The 14,268-nt window shown below is 43.0% G+C and overlaps 1 protein-coding gene across 7 annotated transcripts in view; it reads left to right on the top strand.

The window, feature by feature from the left end:
- Window positions 1-4,197: 4,197 nt before the first annotated feature.
- CEP112 (centrosomal protein 112) overlaps window positions 4,198-14,268 on the top strand; it is a 162,119-nt gene continuing 152,048 nt past the window's right edge. For 4 of the 7 annotated variants that reach the window (XM_059864084.1, XM_059864088.1, XM_059864090.1 and 1 more), the window contains exons 1-5: window positions 4,425-4,641; window positions 5,030-5,150; window positions 6,074-6,264; window positions 6,957-7,102; window positions 12,502-12,592. In XM_059864084.1, the coding sequence (XP_059720067.1) occupies window positions 5,051-5,150; window positions 6,074-6,264; window positions 6,957-7,102; window positions 12,502-12,592 (528 nt within the window). In that variant the 5' untranslated portion in view covers window positions 4,425-4,641; window positions 5,030-5,050. Of the gene's footprint in view, window positions 4,343-4,424; window positions 4,642-5,029; window positions 5,151-6,073; window positions 6,265-6,956; window positions 7,103-12,501; window positions 12,593-14,268 lie in introns of those variants that run through there. The other 3 variants (XM_059864086.1, XM_059864091.1, XM_059864085.1) reach the window with 2 other exon arrangements.

Below are 14,268 nucleotides of genomic sequence, written 5' to 3' on the forward strand. Positions count from 1 at the left end.
GCAGAGCTGCCATTAAAGAACTCCAAACATATTCTAAATATCTTTTTTTTTTTTTGTAAGGCTGCATATGAATATTTTAATAGTATGACTGATATAATTCATCCTTATGCTTCCTATTTTTAAGGAGAGATTCAGGCAGCTATTATAAAGTATTTAGTACTTTGTAATCAGCAACAATTTAATTTTCTATGCAGAGACAGAAAATTCATGCTGGCAGCTGAAGTGGGTATTTTGTTGCTGTAGTGTATGCCATATTTTGGTTGAACACATTTAGGTGGGATCCTCAAATGAAGGTTGCAGGCCAAGATACCCAGAAGTCCTTCTAACACATACACAGCTCAGCTGGCTGGAGCCAATTAATTTGGAAATCCAGTCTAAATGTGGTGTGGATCCATCTCTGGGATCAGGATGTTCAGGACAGCTGCTGAGATACCAAACACAGTTTAATATTAACTCGTGTGTCACAGCAAACCCTGTGAAGCTGGCGTAAGCAAACTTAGCATTCACTGCCACCCAAATGCAGCTTGCCCCTGAAATGCCTTGTGTTTTGCACAAAAAACTAGCTGCCTCAGGAAAACTGAGGTTTTTCTAAGGAAATTTTCCCAGTTCTACTTACCCATAGAGCAGAATAATGACTGAACAAATCAGCTGGCCCTGCTTCCTCAGTGGATGTGAAGCACTGGAATACTTGAAAGGATCACCCTTAGGAGCCAATGTTCACATGCTGAATTTATTATCTACTCTCCTGAAGCAAGAAGAGGGAGAAAAAAAATATCTGTGACCTGTTAACTCTTTGAAGTAGTGAGGTGTTTGTGAATCACAACTTTCCAGACATGAAAGATTTGCTCAGAAGGGCTGAAAAATAATGTCTTGCAACTCGAAGTGTTCCAGAAGCTGGTGTGAGGCAGTGAGACCTGCCTGCTTTTTTTTCTGTATTTTTTGAGATGTTTGAAAAAAATGCCTTAAGCTGTGTTCATGTTACTTGTGGCAACCTGCTGAGACAGTTAAAGAGGTAAGAGAACATGGTAAAATGTGGGGGGGAAAAAAAGTATTGAGTATGTTTTACTTAAATGACTGTATTTTTACAATTCAAATTGGGAATCTGTTCTGTATTCTGGTTGGGATATCTTTGTGTTCTGTATCAGTGTGTCTGCAGTGATTTACTCAGGATGGCCAGGGCATATCAGTGCTCCTCATGTCCAGGCTGCAGCTTTGGATGGAGACCAGACCTCAGTCATTTCCTCAATCTTGTGTTTTTCTTTCTGGTTTTTTGGACAGAAGTTATGCAATTGTCAAATCACTTCAGGTAGGCTCCAACCTCTCTGGCCACCCTGCTCTGCCTTGGGAAGCAGACCCAGAAACTGGATCTACTCCCTCAGGAAATTTCTCCTGGAGTAGTGGTTCCAGTCATTGATTTTGCTTGGCCTCGTGCTCTTTTTGATCATGTTCCAGCAAATTCAGCTTTTCAAAGTACTCTGTGATGAGTATGACAGAGATATACTCAAATCTGAAGGCAACATGCAGAAACACAGCAGCTTTACTCTGCTGCAAGGATCTACCATGGATTTAACACAGATGAGAAGTGTCCCATGTTCCAATATAAATCAAATGACAGCTATTTTAAATTTGGAATTTCAAGATAATACATTATCCTTGTAATGTACTCTTGTGATTCTACTGTGGTTGAAATACTCCATCACTGATTTTTGTACTGCTTCTGTGCAAATGTGGGTTTAAGGCACTCTGAGTAGGCCCCAGTGTAGCTGTCAGATGTGTCACCCAATGAGCCCTACACAGAATCATTCCTGCTGAAGATTAGCTCAGAAATCAAAGAAAACAGCCAATTTCCTACTGTACATGTAAGGGCTTCTTGTTTGATCTGTATGTGCATCTGAATCAAACTCAGAAGTGTTGAAGAGTTTGTTTGTTCGAGATGAAAGCGCTTTAGATGCTACACACAGAGCAAAGCCCATGACAGATTTTGGGGAAAGAGAAATGTATGAATCAAAGAGGTCAGAGGGTTTATTTGGGATCATACATACACACAATCACTTCGTTCTCTCAGGAAGAGACTGAGCAGCTGAAAGATTTCTCTAATTCTTTTGGATTAATTGATGATTTTCTCGAAATGGCTACAAAACAAGTACAACTCATGGTTTTTGTGCAGAAGTGTCAGGCATGTGCTTTGAAATTCTTCAATTTCACAACACCCCCTCATGCTCTCTGTCCTTGGGATAGGACACGAACAACCCAGAAACCATCAGCAATATGGAGCACATTTAATGTTTTAAAATGAGCTCAAAATCTCTCTATTACCTACAAGAATATACTTGAACAGATTTTACTCAGAAACTGTGAATAAAATTGGCTCTGCAATTATTGAACCTTCTCCTGGAATTTCATTCTCATTTTATCCACTCATATTTCTGGCACCCACCCCCCACTGCTCAGGATCAAAAGCTACTTCTGATTTATTGACCTTTAACTTCAGGGTGGCAAATATTTCTGACTAAGCTCTGAACAGAAACATTTTTTCCCCAAAAAGTTGATCATAATGAAGATACAAGAATAGAAACAGCCAATATCCAGCTAGCAGGAATAGAATACCACATCACAAAGAACCTGGGCTTGTCCCCCACTGCTGCTGTACCCTCACTTTTCTAGTCCCAGCTCTCCTGTACTCACAAGGCACCAAGGCCATCCCCTGCATATCAAGGCCGTGGACCACTCCCATTAAATTCATAGCACAGAATTGTAGAATTGAGTTGGAAGAGACCTTAAAGCCCATCCCATTCTACCCCCTACCATGGGCAGGGACACTTCCACTGTCCCAGGTTGCTCCAACCCCCCAGGTTGTCCAACCTGCCTGCCTTGGGCACTGCCAGGGATCCAGGGCCAGCCCCAGCTGCTCTGGGCACCTGTGCCAGGGTCTCCCCACCCTCACAGCCAGGAATTCCTTCCCAATATCCCATCTATCCCTGCCCTCTGGCAGTGGGAGCCATTCTCTGTGTCCTGTCCCTCCATCCCTTGTCCCAGTCCCTCTCCAGCTCTCCTGGAGCCCCTTTGGCCCCTGGAAGATGCTCTGAGGTTTCCCTGGATCCTTCTCCTCTCCAGGTGAGCACCCCCAGCTCTCCCAGCCTGGCTCCAGCCCTGGGATCATCCTGGAGCCTCCTCTGGGCTCTGTGCAGCAGCTCCAGCTCCTCCCTGGGCTGGCCCAGGGCTGGGGCAGCTCTGCAGGTGGGCTCTCACCTGAGGGGCAGAGGGCAGAGCCCCCTCCCCTCCTGCCCCTGCTGGGATCAGAGCCCAGGGCACAAAACTGGGGCACGCTGAGCTCCTCACCCATCAACACCCGAGTCCTTCCCCAGGAGGGCTCTGCATCCATTCCCCACCCAGCCCGGGTTTGTGCTGGGATCGGCCAAACCCAGGGACAGGACTTTGCACTCGGCATTTTTTTCACGGAAAGATGACAAAGTTCTGGAGTGTTCTGCCTGGGGAGGTGGTGGAGTCCCCATCCCTGGTGTGTTTACCAAAGCCTGGATGTGGCACTGGGGGCCAGGGTTTGGGTGAGGGGTTGGGGCTGGGTTGGACTCGATGATATTGGAGGTCTCTGACAACCTTGTGTGATTCTGCGATTCTGCGATCTCCCGTTTCTGCCCCGCAGCTCCTCCAGGCTCTGCTGGGGACTCCTGAGGCGTTTTCCGTGCGTGTCTGAGCGGATCCATAACTATCTACAAAGGGAATCTGGGGGAGAGCACTGGGTGTAGCCATGGCCGCAGTGCTGGGCTGTGGTGACATTCATCACTTCGGGCATCGAGTCTAGCCGCTGTTCCTGCACAGACACCCCAAAATCCCACCCTGGGCATCCCTGGCAGCGTGTCCAAACGCTCCTGGAGCTCCGGCAGCCTCGGGGCCCTGCCCGTTCCCTGGGGAGCCTGGGCAGTGCCAGCACCCTTGGGGGAAGAACCTTTTAAAATCCAACCTAACCCTTCACTGGCACAGCCCCAGCCGTGCCCTGGCTCCCGTCCCCGGTCACCAGAGCGAAGAGCCCAGCGCCTCTCAGAGCTGTGACGGCCTTTCCGCGGTGCCCCACCAGCACCTTCCCCGCACTCCTCAATGCCGGGAGCCTTCCCCGTTCCTGGGGACGAACAACTCCCCAGCCCCTGCGGGCTGCGCTCGCAGTCTCCATCCCCCGCCCGAGGCCGCCCGGGCCGGGCCGGGCCAGCCCCGGTCACCGCGGAAACGGAAACGCGCGGGCCGGGGCCGCCGGGAGCGGGGCCGGTTTGAACGTTCGGCCGCCGCCGCCGCCTCCCCCCGCCGTGGCCGCGACCCGCAGCCCCCCGAGGTAACGGGGCAGGGCCCGCGGGGCCCGGCGGGGCAGGGAGGGCTGCCGGGGACGCTGGAGTGCGCCCCGGGCCGGGGGCACGGCCGGGGGCACGGCCGGGGGCCGGGGCTGACCGCCGGGAAGGGCCCGGGGCGGGCCCGGGTGTGCGGCTCCGCCGGCACGGAACGCGTTCATTGCTGGAATGTGCCAGGAAAGGTCCCGCTCCGCCGGGGAACGAACGGCGCGGGAGCGGAGAGCGCTGCTCTGTGCGGTGCTGCTTCCTGAAGAACAGTCCTGACAGCTTCTTGCTTCTGTTACTTGTAACTATCGCTCTACTTGATGTTTGCCCTCCTTTCTCCCCCCTCTTCTTTGAAAAAACCCCAAACATCTAATTCTAAGGGATTCCAAGTTAGGAATGCGGTATCACACAAACGCCTTCAGGTGTTTTATACAAATTGGGTGTAATGAATATATTTATTGTGTGGTTGGCTATTCCGTTTCAAATCTAAACAAGCTCATTCTTGTAGATTACACTGAGAACCTGTTATTTACAAAGACTCTGTCTTAGTTTTGTGTTTGTTTGAACATAACACATCTAGTTTCACTTTCTGTTTTGTTCCAAGCACATCTTTGTGTGCCCTAAGACGAAGAGAGACTGATGTAAAACAGAATTTGACCTTTTCTACATCAATGGCATTAATTTTGCAGGTTAATTTGTGTGCTTTCAACATGAGCAGTGAAGATGAAATAAAGGAAAAACTGGATGCGGAATTAGATCGCTGTATTGTGGCTATGAAGCCCTATGTCCTTAACCTGCAGAACAGTTCAGGTACAGATGGAAAAATGTGCATTTAAACACTAATAACAAAGCCCTAGGGACTGACAGTTTTTATGTGTAATAATTTAACCAGGTGCTTCATCTCTGACATTACAAGGTGCAATTTTGGGGGTTGATGGGGGTTTGCACAACTTCTAAAGTTGGATGTTTTAGGTACCTACTGCAATTGTTTGACCTTATCTGTCTTGTTTTCATGATGTAAATGTGCTTTTGCACATTTACAATACATTAACATCAATCTTTAAAAACCTAGTTCAGTAGAAACTAAAAGCTTTTAATGGCCATTGTTTCTGAGATAGCAAATATTTTTTAATTATAAAGTTGTTAACATTTGTTCAGGAATGTGTAATAATAGGAACATTAATTAATAAATGATGTTGCATAAACCTAATTTTTACAATAGGCTGGTTATTATTAAAGGCACAAACCCTACAAATTAAGAGCTTTATGTATAAACATTTAACTAAATGAATAATTTCCTTATCTGATAGCAAATCTTGTGTAAATAGAGATTTATTTTTTTTAAATGGATGAGGATTTATTGTGTATTTAAAGTATTAATGCTCATGCAAGCTGTAAGTTGTAGTTTATGGCAGCTCTTGCAGTGAGTGCAGAATTCCTGGGCTTCCAATTCCATGTTGTTTACAAAAGTGATGTAAACTTCTGGTAAACATGAATTTATAGAAAATGTTTGTGCAATGTGTAAATTTGAACCATTGTTAAAGACTTGTTTTTATTCTAAGTTTTTAACCATTTATTTTATTTGGTTTGGTCATTTGGGAGTTTGTTTAGTTTTAAACTTTGGTGTAGAAGGGAGAAACATACAAAATTGTTGCCGGTGATGGCTTCTGCTTTCTGCATGTGTTTGATTAGCTCTGAAAATGTATAGTGACCCCATATATCTGTATTTTCAGAAAGAGTAAGATGCTCACTATGGATTAAAAAACTCTGCAAACCTTCAGCAGCAGGCATAGGAATAGTGGGAAGGGAGAATCGAAACTTGTATGCAAAACTGCTGCTCCACATGCTGCAGAGAGGAGTTCTGAACGGGCCCTTCAACCAGAAACCAGAGGAAGGAATGCTGAAAACTTTGCCTGCCTACATGGTGAGTGTCATTACTTTGTGAGACAAACTTGCTAAAATGTATCCTGGAATTGCTTTTCTGTCTTAGATTTGGCACAAGTGTGACAAACGGTTCTGAATGGTTCTGAATGGGTTCAGTGGAACTCGTGTGATAAATAAAGGCATTTCTTGTAATGATGCTGGGGAAACCTTTCAATGGGCAAAACTTTTTGTGTCTTCAAAATTCTGGTTAGAAGGTGTATGAAAATAGGTGCTTGAAGGAACAGAAAGTTCTTTGGAAAATGTAATAAAAGGCCCTTGAGGCTTTCTTTTGTCCTAATCAGTAGATAGCTCTCTTGAAAGGAAAATTGTTCTTAAAGGTGGTGGCTTCAGTAGCCTAAGAAGACTACAGAATTCAAATAGATATCGTTAAAGTTGCAGTTTGTTTTCTGAAGAACTGAATATGCTGTGTCAAACCTTGACATCAGCTTCAATGACATAACAATGCCAATTGCTGCTAAAATTACCCATCCTGTAAGAAGTATTGGTAAATATTTACACTGTTGCCATGAATTCCCATGGGCTGGGAAGGTGGAATTTGCACACCTCACTGACCTCACTGGAAAAGGAGTGATTGTACTGCAGGCAGCCCTGCAAGAAATGACATTAAGGGTGTAAAGAATCCCTCTGTGTAAATATATTCTCCTGTTGATTTTGCTTTTGTTCTCATTCTAGTCAGTTTATTTTGATGAACCAAGCTCACCAAGAGCTCGGAATTGCCCTGCTGGCTGCTTATCTGAGTGGGCGAGAGACCTGGGAAACCATGACAGCAATGTATCCTCTGTGGAGGACTCATCTTCAGGAACAGCTCCTGCACATGGGTAAGGTTTCTGTCCTTGCTTCAGCAGTGTTTGATTTGTATTTAATAGCTGTAAGCTCTGGGTGTCTCAGTTTGGATGCATTTATTGCACTCCCTCATGGACTCACCATCAGTGTTTATAGTCAGAAGCTCTGCAATGTAATGAGAACTTCTAGACTGCTCTGTTCTTGCTTTTCTCCATTATGCCTTCTTCTCTGACTTTTTTACATCTCCTTCCATGTCCCATCCCCCTATCCTCTTTCTCTTCTCTTGTTCTCCTCCTCCTTTCGGTTCCAGACACTTGACATAGAAAATCAAAGCCTACATCTGTAGTCTAAGGCCATGATGCTGAAAGCAGCTCTCTTATCACATAGTTTTAAATGGCTTTTTTTCCCTGTAGATTAGAAATATAAACAAGCATACAGATGGTAGATTTAGAGGTTGTTCTGTGTTTGCTGCTCACAGGTTTTTTAGAGGAAATGGAATAGTGGCTCCTTGCAGATAAGCAAGTTTTGCTGAGTGAGATTTAGGTTTTTGATTTGCAGCAGCCAGTGAGCTTAAACTGCATCCTCAGTCCCAGACAGCTGAGGATAGAGCTGTTTACAGCAGGGAAAAGGGTGAAATGTGTAGTTATTAAGGCTTGTTTTCCTGTTGGCTTAGAAAGATGTCCCTGCAGTATTGAAGGAGTGACAAGCTGGTCATTTGGACACTTGGGAAACTTCAGCTCTATTCTGTCCTAATTTGTGGGATTCTTGGGTAAATTTCAGTTTAATCTACTGTTCTTAAGTATTTCCTGTCTGAATTTTCTTACATAGTGCAACTTTGTGCTGATTATCAGGATCTGTGTTCCTTTTTTTCTTTATGTGTCTGCATTTCAGTCATGGATGGAATTTCCTCTTTTTTGTCCCTTTTAAAGTGTCATTAATGTTTAACCTCTCTGAAATCCTTGGTGAAGGAAGCACTCTTAGACATGGAGTGAATATTAGTCAAAGCTCAGTAGGTACTGTGCAAGAGGAAGTGAGTGTTTGCTCTGCTTCTGGTTTTGTTTCATTGTGTTAGAAATACATTTTCAAGTTTAGTTTCAGAAGTATAGTTCTTTTTTAATATATTCACTTACATCTTTCATAAGTGGCCACCATTAGCTGTTCTCGTGTAGGCACACTGATGTTTATGCTGTTTATCATCATTTTTCAATCGTGTTTTTATTTTTCCAGCAGTGATTTGGATAAGTGACAGATGGAGACTTGCAAGTTAAATCACATTAATATTGAATATCATGAAACTCTTCTGTATCCATTAACTAACTATGTATAATTCTAACAATCATTTCAAAAGTTACTCTTTTGTCTGAGGTCTCTGTACCTCCCTTTCTTGAGGATTAGGGGCTCTTCTGGTTGCTTGCATTTGGGCTCTGATAAGAACCTGTGGTTTTGATAACAGACTTGTGGTTTAAGAACCAGAGGCAGACAGTGGAGAATTTCCAGTTGAGTTGTGATCTTACTGATTTGGTCAGTGAATTACAGAGAATTCACTGGAAAAGGAATGATTCTGGTTTTGTTTCATTGTGTTAGAAACACATTTTCAAGTTTAGTTTCAGATTTAGATTCAGATGGTTTCAGAAAATTGTTAGGAAGAGCTGTTCAGATACCCTTAATTAAAAAAAAAAAAAGATTTGACATTATGAAAACAAGGAATGTATCATGTTTTAGAAATGGTTTTTGAGACCTTGGAAGAATTTTTGTTACTGTTGTGCCATGTCAGGGTACCTGGCCTGGGTCTGAGCAGGTTCTGTCAGTCCCTGGGAGCAGCATCAAGTCAAAGTGTCACTCTGGGTGTTAGAAGCAATAAAACAATATCAGCACAGCTCTCCCCTGTTAGGCCCAGTTCAGCACACTGAAATCTCTACAAGGCCATATTTGTGGTGTAAAAGTACACCTAATTACTCTGAATTCCTGACTTGTGCTGTCAGCTGGGGTGGCATTTGCATATTCCTCCCTCTTCATCCCACTGGGGCTGGTCCCTGCTGGAGGAAAGCTGAGGTGCAGTTCACTTACTCCCTCCCTTCTTTGCCATAGTTTTTCTCTCTTTTCTACCTGGTTTGTAATGGAATACTGGGAATTTGATGTCTTTTCCCATTTTGTGTCTGAACCTGAGATTCAGCTTGGCCTGGCAAAGTTCCCAAAGTTATTTTTGGTGTAGTGAAGCTTTATTTCACTTTTCCCCTTCTGTCCTGTGGGAATTAAGCAATACCTACATTGGTGATCAGAGTGATTCCCCTGACCCTGCTGAGTTCTCTAGAGAACTGCATTGCAAATTATTTCCTAGACTGCAAATTATTCCATGCCAGGAGAAGCAAGTAAATGTAATTGAATAATGTTGCTGGTTTAAAGGAATTAAAAATCAGGTGTCTATGCACAGCTCTTCCATTGGATGCTTGGACCAAGAGTGGGGCTGTGGCTAAGGATATCTGAATTTGTGTTGGAAAATTTTGATAGTTCTGTAGATTACATAAATTAATCTTCACTGCAATAAGAAACTTAATTTTCCTGCAAGTTTTGCAAAAAAATACTGAAGGTAAATATTTCAGCTGTTGTGTTTTGAAAAATACAAAATATTTACATATTTAATATTTACTTAAAGGCCACAATGTTAAGATATTACCTATATCCAACATATAGATCCTGGTTTTCTTTGTATTTACAATTTTGGATGAGCAATCAGTGCTGGTAAAACAGTAATGTATTAAATATTTCTGGATGTGCAGTTTGTAGGGAGAGCCAGCAGATGGTGACCGAGTTCCACTGTATTTGTCTCTCCCTTCTGAATGTGCACTGGGAAACTGCATCCATGGCCATGGAATTTGTGTAGTTGGATGAAAATTTTGCATTCCAGCCATGACTCAGTTCCTACAACATTTTCTCAGGGCAAAATAGATAATGTCAGTGAGACATGTTTGAGTAACTGCTTGATGTTCTTTATCTCAAGATTCTCTCCTTTCAAAGACCCAAACAAACAGAAATTCTTTTCATAGTGATTTTTATCTTGCAATACAGATAATTCTGTGTTGGACAATTTTGACTTTTCCATATGAAGCTGTTTTTCTGCCTAAATAAAAGCCTTAGATATACAAACCTTACTTGCAAACTGGGGTGTTGATGAATAAATCCAACCTGCTGGGACTGGAAAGGTGCAGCTTTATTTTGAAATGAGAGAGGGTTGGTGTGAGAAATATTTAGATTGGTTTGAACAGAAACCTGGGCTTTCTGACCCTGTAGGAGAATTCTACTCTATGTTTATAGAGTGTGCCTGAAAACATTGTTAAAGGTTAGTGTGTAGTCATGCTGGACCAGGAGGAATCAGTGAATTTCCCTCACTTTGTTCCTAGAAGGAATATTTATTAATCTTCTTTATGAGCAGCAAATTGCTGCCTCCTCCTGTGCCAGCTCCCTGCTTGGGCTGGAGCACGAGGTCACAGGTTGATGTCAAAACTCTGCTCATCCTTCACTCACCTGCAGTGGGAGGAAAAAGAATCTTGTGCTTTTTGGAGCCTGACTTGTATTAGCAGGAGGCTGGAAAGGGTAATGGACAGGTGGTACATAGTTGATAGGAGTAATATTGTGTTCATCCTTAATTGTTTCAAATTCTGGTTGTACAGTCAAGTAAAGGAGCTTCCTCTTCAGTTCCTCTTCAAAAGAGCAAGCACAGAGCTAAGAATGCATCTAGGCTTTCGTCCTCCCTTTGGTGAATTTGCAAATATACAGGTAGCTTGGGCTGGTTTGTGTGTTTGTTGATATTCCTGATTATCTGAATGAGGAGGGCATGAATTCTGTTTTCTCTCGTTTTTAACAATTGGAACTTTATTGCATTGTTAGGTAACCTGAGTATTACTCAGAAAGGAAATCTGATGAAAGGGCAGATTTACTCACAGGCAAAGATTTATCTCCCTTTAATTAAAGGTAATTTTGTGTCAAATGAAATCTTGGTAAGAAATGCAAGAGGCAGTCATTGTGTTATCATATTCCTTTTGATCTTTTTTACCCCTAAGACTTTGCTTATCTAAACTATTTACTGCTTTGTAATTGTTATTGTGCATCCATACACGTTGTTTATATGGGATTTATTGGTGCTGGAAGGGAAGGTAGGCTCCCAGTTGTTGTATTTCTCTGTTCCCTGCTGTTCTGATGAAAGCTGGGGCCCTGTGCTTTGTAAAAACTTTGTGTTTGTCTCCCTAGAAGTGACTGGTTTATATTGTGCATCCAGCAGTCGTTGTTCTGTTCATAAACACTTCATTCATCTCAGTGTCTTTTTGGCATAGCAGCCATCTCATTTGCTGCCAGATGGAAAGGAAGGGAGGCATTGAATGGTCTGATTTGACTTTAATATAACATGGCCAGTTACAGGAAGGTGAAGGGACCAACAGCAGTTTTTAATTACCTGAATACCTGTGGATCTGACAGTGGAGTGGGTGCTGAAGGGTGTTTCACTACTGTTTTGGATCTTTTGCTGTATCAACCCATCTAATAAATGCTTAAAACTTCTACTTTATTTTGTTCTTTTTCCCCCTACTCTGTGGCTGAGAAATGTCTGTGACCAGGTGCATCAGTGATAATTCTCTTCACCTGTCTGCTGATCTGCATTTCTCTTTGCTCAAGAGCTTTAGTTACAACAAAAGCTTTTCCAGAAAATCCCTCTGCTGGACAGAGCACTTGGTCATGCTGTGCTTGTGTCCTGTCTTGTGGGCATTTCTTTATCATCCCCCATAAATTCCACCTTAGTCCAAAAAACAGAAATGAAATGAAACCAAGACAATCTCTGGGACTTGTTCCTCTCCACTTTGGCCTTTCAAGCACCTGCCTTTGTACAGAGCTGTGTCATTCCTGCCCTTTGTGTGTCATAGGATCATTTACCTTGTTCTAACCTAATTTTTGGTCTTAAAAGTCTCCCCTATGGTGCAACCAACCATCACCTTAATTCCTCTTTCTTCTCTGAGTCACTGGGCTCCATTTTATGTTGTTTGATATTCTTAGCAATATTGTTTCAAAAACATTGTCTTAGGTCAGCCCTCTCCTTAGCTTGGATTTACCCTAAAATCCTTTGGGAGACGTTGGGTCATGCAGTGAAAGAAAACAAAGAACGCTTTTCAATCTACTGTCAGGTGCACAATATTTCTGGTGGGTTTTTTGGTGGGGGTTGTTTGGCAGTGTTTTTTTAATGGAACACTTAGGGCTTCTTTTGTTTGCCTTTAACATGAAATTTTTCTCTTTTTTCTTCCTTTTTTTTTTTTTTTGATCTTTCCATCTTGACAGTTATTTTCCTGTATATATTTTACCCAATTCTATTCCGTGATTAACATCCTTTGTGTGCCACAAGTTGCTGCAAATGAATTCCTCTCTTTCTGCTTCCTCCTGTCATTACTAACAGGGAAAGACTCAGTGAGAAGCCATCAGTAATATCCCGTTGTCTGAGCTCTCCTCACCGGACAGATGAAGATGACCTAGGCACGTCACTGTCTGTAAGATGCTTCTCCTTTTTGTCCTAAAGCTCTGCTTCCCCTGAGGTGCTTTTACACAGCCCTGTAAAGCTGTTATTTCCAGCTGGGTGGGTCATGATCCCTGTGTAAAGGTGCAGACATTTGGGAGGGAGTGACAGGGAGTGTCGAGCTTGTTTCTTCTTTTTTCCAGGGTAAGGATTAAATGTGCTGGAGGGTATTTCTTGTTGGGACTCAGATGTTTATTAGTTCTGATCTATGTCACAGACTCACAAACCCTGAGTTGTACAGCACTTCACTCCAACAAACTAAAAATGGAGCCCTGTCTCTCTTTCTATATAAGGCCTTTTAAGGATCAACTGTCCAATTAAGAAATGACACCTCAATCATTTTTACTTTTAACTCAACAACCAACCAACTGTGCCTGCAGTGGGGACTTTTTTATCCAATTACACAAAACCACCCAAACCCATGGAGAAGAAGGTGGAGAAGAAGGAGCAGCCTCTGCCCTAAAACCTCCATCTTGCTTTATTTATATATATTACTGTATTCGAAACCCTTCAACTCTGAGTTTCCCACCCTGTGATATCACACACTTCTATTCAAACTCCACCCCCACAATCCCAGTTCTGCCATTCCATTTTGGAAGCCTCTCCACAGCCTCAGGTCAGTGCAGTGTTCTCCTGGGGGTCAGTGCCTGGCAGCACAGAAAGTCTGAAATTCTCAGTGACCAGGGTTCTAACAAGGGAGCACTAAAGCTCATCAAAATCTGTCCTCTGCAGTGCAGGGCAAAAGAATTTCTTGTAGGATGCTGAGCTCATCCTAATGCTTGACCTCTGTTTAGTGTTGTGTGTTCAGTGTCTGCTGCATTGTTTTCCCCAGGCTTGGCAAGGTGCCTGCATTGACATCATCTTGTATTTTGCAATAACAGATTAAAGAAAGCTGCATAGATGCCTCTGGCTCTGTTCAGTGATGGTTGACCTCTGAAAGAGTGAATTTTGGACAGTTTGTTTCATCAGACTTTCCACAAGGAGCATTTTGACTGATGAAAAGGCATTGCACAGGCTTTGTCTGAAACCCTTTGAGTCCAACATATTCAATGATGTTGTTTATATAACTGCAAGCTTTGCACTGACAATTACTCCTGACAAATGTGTGATACCAAGAAATGTGCTGTTTACCTTCCAAAATGTGCTCTGTGGCCTTGCAGTGTCCTTCACCACACCTAGAGCAGCCCTCACCCCTCTCTGAGCACTGAATTTCCTGTTTGTTCCTCCAGCTCTGCCCACGCTTCATTTTTGATTCATTTAGAAAGATTGCAGCTGGGCACAGCTGAGGATTTATGAGGACATGAAGTGCAAACAGGATAAACTGGAAGCTCCTTTCTGAGGAAATTTGTGTTCTGCTGTGCATCTGGAATAGAGGATTAGCAAGGGGATGGTTTATCAGGGCAGGTTACAGGTGCTCAGTGGGCAAAAATCAGTGTCTGTACTCTAGGCTCTGATTGCTGGGAAGGTATTTATGTGTGTGTTGATTGTATGTATACAAATGGAATTGAAATACAGAAATGCCATCATTAAAAATAAAACCACATGCTGGCTTTACTACATGTCTCCTTATTGCTTTCCTGTTTATTTAACTTCAGGAAATATTCCTTATGGAAGAGTTATTGGAAAAAAAATTATATTCTTCAGTTGAAA

The sequence above is a fragment of the Haemorhous mexicanus genome, chromosome 20 (genome assembly GCF_027477595.1).
Source record: "Haemorhous mexicanus isolate bHaeMex1 chromosome 20, bHaeMex1.pri, whole genome shotgun sequence".
In the NCBI taxonomy this organism is placed as follows: domain Eukaryota; kingdom Metazoa; phylum Chordata; class Aves; order Passeriformes; family Fringillidae; genus Haemorhous; species Haemorhous mexicanus.